The sequence below is a fragment of the Boleophthalmus pectinirostris genome, unplaced genomic scaffold, assembly GCF_026225935.1.
Source record: "Boleophthalmus pectinirostris isolate CB_2022bp ecotype Guang Dong unplaced genomic scaffold, ASM2622593v1 HiC_scaffold_164, whole genome shotgun sequence".
NCBI lineage: Eukaryota > Metazoa > Chordata > Actinopteri > Gobiiformes > Gobiidae > Boleophthalmus > Boleophthalmus pectinirostris.
Window position 1 is genome coordinate 18,987 of NW_026571103.1, and position 6,014 is coordinate 25,000.

Below are 6,014 nucleotides of genomic sequence, written 5' to 3' on the forward strand. Positions count from 1 at the left end.
CCACATGAACCTCACTTTCACATCTTCAGGTTTAAGATAATCTGTTTATAAACTGAGGTCAACTGATCTGAAAACACAAAATATGCTATATCCCTGAGTTGTACAAGTAGACCTAAATCATAACAAAAGTGCAAACAACAGTACACTTTGATTGTCAAGTAAAAACTAAATAAATAATCTCCCAAATTAGTTAGGCTGGTGTAAACAAATGTGGTGAATCTCAGGAAGATTAAAGACGTCAGGTTTAGAGACCTTGTCCATCCCAGAAATGTGAGTGTGAAAAGCCCGGATCAGACCAGAACCATCGTTCCAGACTATGGACCACCTGTGTGGTGCCAATGCTTTTGCGCACGGCCCTGCAGGCACTGCAGTAGTGGTGGGCCCAGAAGGAGGGCTGCACGGTGCTGTATCCTTCCCTCCAGTCCAGGTGGTCCCATAGTCTGTTTGGGTTACGGCGGAGCATGAGCAGGTATCGGGCCAAGCCACGCACAGAGGGGAAGTCATTTACGTGGATGAAGGCTTTGGGTGGCAAAAAACGCTCATAATTACGCCGTGACGCACCAAGGACTACAGGCACGGCCCCTGCTACTACCGCGTTCCACAGCTTCTCTGTGATGTAGTCCGTGTGTTGAGAGTTCTCTAGTGCAAGATAAAACTGGTACCTGGACAGGAGTCGTACAACGTTTCCACTACCCGCAGCCAGTGGGAGGCCCACTCGTCCAAAAATGTCAATGCGCACATAACGCTGAAGCTCATAAAAAAAGGCCACGCGCGCTTGTGAGTCTGACCAGTTGCTGATGACCCATGCCACAAGGCGAGGACGTTGGAGACGTGCGCGTGAGGGAGCATGCAGCAGGTGCGCATCAGGGTTCCGTGTGATCCCCGGATCTAGATATCCATAAGGCAAAAAAATGTCCGAGTCGGCGCGATAGGTCAGCGTCAAGTTGAATTTGCCCTCAAGTCGCCACAAAGCAGGCGTGTGCGTGGGAGACTCATAGTTCATCCAAATCCACTTTTGCGCACGAGGACGCGTCTCCGATGGAAGTTCTGCAGCACCTGTAGCAATCTCCCGGTGATGGATGATCACAGCGTCCACGTTAGGATACGCCAAAGGATCGTCTGTAAGTGTACACCCCTCAATCTGGTACCGTGCCCAGCAGTCCGGAAGCTTCCGATATTGGCCGAATGGATGAGTCCAGACTAGTAGAGTTACGTTCCTGTTTGCAGCTGAATTCGGAAGATCTTGTTGTAACTCTGGTAGGTAGAGCAGACACGCGCATATAAGCAGAAAAAAAACAGCCGTGGCCACTGGCATAGAGGAGCTTGCTCTTCTCAATGCGCGCGTACCACGTCTAAGTAGATGTCGGAGTGTACAAGCTCCAAGAGACAAGTGCCACTGCATCTCCAACTCGTTCAGCGGGTCATGCCTGCGTTCATTTATCCATCATAGAAACATTTGGACAAGCAGTTTCAATAACATGATTGCAAGGTTAATAATAAGACAAAAAGTTAGATCCGGTTCATAGCAGCCCGGGGTCAAAGTCTGTCGTCGCACCTTATTGTCCGAGCCTGATATGTGAGATCCTGTGTTCTAAAGACTGTAAACTACCCAAACACACTGCAGCGGTGCAAACATGACGTGGCATCGCTGCTTAGAGATCCGCTTCCCGGCTGTGAAAGAAGCCTTTTGTGAGGATTTGGCCCTCCTGCTTTTTGGCTAGGGAGGCTATAGGTAACCACCTTATGTCCACATGAAACAAGCAAACCAAGAGAGTTTTCCTACACAAACATCTAATCTTAAAGATGAAGGTCAATCCTTGCACGGAGTAGTCTAGATGGCTAAAAGGCCACTGGCCTTTGGCTGCTCCATAGAATGATACAAAAACTGAGTAGTAAACTTGATAACATTTGCTATTTCGCTATGTGACCACTAGGTGCCTCCCTACACTTATACAAAGCTGTAGTATTGGCCAGTATGGGAAGCCCCCCAATGACATGCATGTTTGATTTGACTAATTAATAAAAAAAATATTCAGAATTAGGCATGCAGTTGAGACACTTTGAATTGGAATTTATCTGTAATGTTTTATGTAGGCCTACTAATTAATTACAAGTTGCTCCAGTTTTCCTGGACATTTTTGACTATCCACATTATTATTCAGGACTTGCCAGGAAAGCTCAGTTGCTGCAAACTGAAAATGTAAATTGTAAATAGCCTACGCATATGTGAGTCACTTCAAAACATGGATTTAAATCACAAATTTGCTGAAGCAAAATATGTGCCCAACAAACAGTGTCTTTGTGTTACTTATCACTGTTGGGAATGCATTCTGATCAGAACTCATGAAAGAATGATGAGAGAGCAGCTGTGCTGTATAGCCTAGTGTTGTGTCTGTAGTTCTGGTGGGCAGGAAAAACACAGCCAAAGACCGGGACAACATTATTCCTCCCCAAAGACGTAGAGTGTGTCCTGAAGTCTGGATGTAAGTGGAAAAAAACGGTCGACAAGGAGGAGTGGGAGGAGATGAAGCAAGAAGCATGTGTCTCTCCACTGGGTCCTCCTCCTTCCTGCTCCATCCATTCACTTTTCTTCACCCAGACAGGAAAAAGAGACCTTTGTGCATGTGTGTGTCACTCCTAATCCCTGTAGTTTTGTATTCTCAATGCATTATTTACACTACTTTTCAAATGGCGCAGTTTTGCTCACATTCAAACATTTACTATATTGTTTGCAATGGTCTTGTGTTTAACAATACTGGTTTTAATGAATACATAAGGTGTAAAATTACAGCTTTCTATAAAATTTCTGTTATGCATTTATACCCTCTTGACCAGGTTGAACATTTTTGTCTAATCATGAATAATTGCATTGAATTTACAGGCATAGGAACAATATATATTTGATATTTACACATATTTCTATTTCATAATTTTATGTAATAAATGTAAAATTTGTGCCCTTGTGATTTCAGACAGATTTGCCTTTCTTCAAAATATTTTTTGATAAAATTTTCACTTATCTATATTATTTTTAAGCCTTTTGTTATGAGCTTATTGTCTCTTACATTGAATTGTCACACTCTTTCTCTATTAAACTCTTATGGTAACACAAACAAGCAGCTCAGATGAAGATGTAAAACAGATGTAAAATCCTGTCAACTTTTATGTAGCCTAGTGTATTGCTTGGCAGTCGACCTTAGAGAATTAGAAATGGAGCAGGCAACACACAAATGCAGTCCACACAACAGCTTTACAAATCATTTATGGTATTTTTGTCCATCTACCATGCTAGGCACACTGCTATCTTCTTGTTGTCAGAAATAACACTATTGCGTTTGGGAATGTGTGTGAATCAGGCCAGTGCAGACAGAAACATTCAGTTTTTGATGGGACCCCCAGGTCTTCACTCATCCACCCTATTGATTTTCTCTTACTTTCCTTTTTGCACACCCAGGGGAAGGGATGTCTCAATTGGTCTCGGCCAGTCAAGGAGAGTGTGAGTGATAAAGAAATAGATAGAGGAAGAAGCAACTACTAAACTGGGCAGAGCAGGAGGAGGTGGTGACTGGATCAGAGGCCCTGGCTGACCCTCGACCTTGATCGTGACCTCAGAGGTTGGCCCTGGGGTCAGAGGTTGTGTGAAAGTGCCACTGTGGCGATTCACTCCACTGCTGGCTGATGATGATCTTATGCAGCCTCCCCAGCCTGTCTGACATGATCAGTGTTGCTATCTGCCCGCGGCTCCCAGGGGCCACACATCCCGCTCTATAACCCGGCCACACTAGGCCCGCTAAAAGCACCTCACAGGCAGAGTCTATGAGCACAAGGAGAGGGGACACAAACGAAAAAGTGGGAGAGCTTAAGGACATCAGGCTATACCACTGTTGTGAACCAATGAGGCCTTTTAAAGGTTAAATCTGTGTCTCCTCTTCACTGTAATTTAACTATGGGTTGTTATAAAACAAGAAAAGAGAATGCTTTCAGAAGTCTGATGAGTAACTTGTGTAGCAGGAACATGATAATTTGTAGGTGGATAGAAAACTGGAGAGTGTTACTTTTACCGACATACACCATGTACCCCCTACCGCTTCAAAGTGGTTCGGAGTCTATGAAGCTTCAACCAAGTCCTTATGAGATAAAACATTTGCAAAATTGTAAATTAATATTGGGATTGGGGGAAAAATGAAAATATATTTTTTATACAAATGTAATTAAAATACATGTTTTAAGAAAATTTAATTACATTTTTCTAAAAATACCTCTTGAAGGTACATTTTTCTTTTTTGGAGGTCAGTATCGGTGACTATAACTAAAAATGAGTGATAAAGTAATGGTTATTTATAAAAACAGATGATCTAATATTCTTGTTTACATAAGACAAAAATGATAACGAAAAGTTGATTTGTGTGAACAATTATGCATTAATTATAAGAATTCAGTTCAACTGTTGGATTTAAATTAACATCTCAGATTACTCACAAAAATAAATGTGTGATATCGTGAGATTTTCAAGTCAGTTGCACCATTCAAGTTGTTAAAAGAATAAGTCACAAAGTGCTTCAAATCAAGTAATGATCTAAAATGAGCTTATTATCTGAGAAAAGTACCCACCTTTGTATTCACACCAATGCAGTCAAAGAGCTGTTATTATCTATGGCAAATTCTTGTGTTATTTTTAGGGAATGCAATTAAAGGGCAATGGGTGTGAAAAATGAATGTGATTGGGGTGGTGGAAAATAAAGCCATAAAATATTTCTATAAAAGTTAAGCTGATAGACCTTTGTAAAAAAAAAAAAAAAAAAAGTATAAAAAGTGCAATTTCGGTCTGCAAATTGAGCTTTACAGCACCCTGGATTCGCAGACAAGTCAAATTTGGGAACCCACAAAATTAAAAAAGAATGTGTACCAGATGTGGTGAGTATATACGTGAGCTTAGGCGTTGGTTTTTGTGTCGGTGTGCAAAGGAGCTGGAGGAAGTGTATTTATTTTAAGGTACTTGCAGCTGCATTTTGACACAGGGATTTTGGGTGATACATTTTGTACTATGTAATTACAAATTCTTTGCATATCCTGCTGAGGCACATCCACAAATGGAGGGGTCAGAGGACAGGGTCTGCAGGAGGAGCCAGGGTTCAGTGTGTGGCTCAAGGTCAATGCAAAAACAGACACCAACACAGTCTGTCTGTCCTCAAACACGTGGGAGGAGGAGAGGACATGTATTCAATATTTATCCAATTTATCCAAGTTATAGAGCACTCAAACCTATAGGCCAATTGTTTTCAGATGATGACATTCAATAAGGATATTATGTTTAACTGAGATTGCCGGCAGGTCAAATGAAGGTCTATAATGTACAGACTTTTGGCGTGAAATAGTGGGATCATAAAGTTTTTTGCTTAAACTTTATTTTAGTTTATTTCCAAGATAACCAATACATGTACAATTTTTTTTAAATGAGCATTTGATAAACTAATAATAATAATCTAAAAATAAAAAAAAGTAAACCTATTGATTGTTTAGAGCTTGCCTATGTCAAGCTATTACTGGTTAATACTGGTTAATACAGAAATAATTGACTTAATATTAATGTATTGGTGATTTATTTTTATATTTGGCATTTTATGTAGTCTTCTTCAGTAGCCTTGAAACCTCTTTGCTCACATAAATCCACGTACCAAAACTAAATAATGTGAAAAGCCTAATTGCCAGACTTTTCCACATCACAGTCCTGTGTGTTGGGGTTAACAAAAGCGCTTGCTGTTGACGCCACTTTGGTTATTTACCTGTAATATGTGACTGTTGATAAAATGCTATTTAAGCAGTTATAATGGCGTTATTAAGGCAACACTCCCGTAGGGTGACTCCATTCCGGACATCAGCCGTTGCTTTAGCACGAGGTGGGCGGAGTCCGGTCCGGGTCTTCCTTTCGGCCGGTCCTCTCCACTGAACTCCAACCCCCGCGCTCTCTATCAGCATCTCATTCCTGTCTCAATATGTCTCAAGATGGCGGCCAA

The 6,014-nt window shown here is 41.4% G+C and overlaps 1 protein-coding gene across 1 annotated transcript; it reads right to left on the minus strand.

The window, feature by feature from the left end:
- Positions 1 to 202: 202 nt before the first annotated feature.
- LOC110163692 (alpha-(1,3)-fucosyltransferase 4-like) lies at positions 203 to 1,315 on the minus strand. The gene has a single exon (XM_020928701.1). The coding sequence runs from the start codon at positions 1,313 to 1,315 to the stop codon at positions 245 to 247; it is 1,071 nt and encodes a 356-aa protein (XP_020784360.1). The 3' UTR covers positions 203 to 244.
- Between the last annotated feature and the right edge of the window lie 4,699 nt (positions 1,316 to 6,014).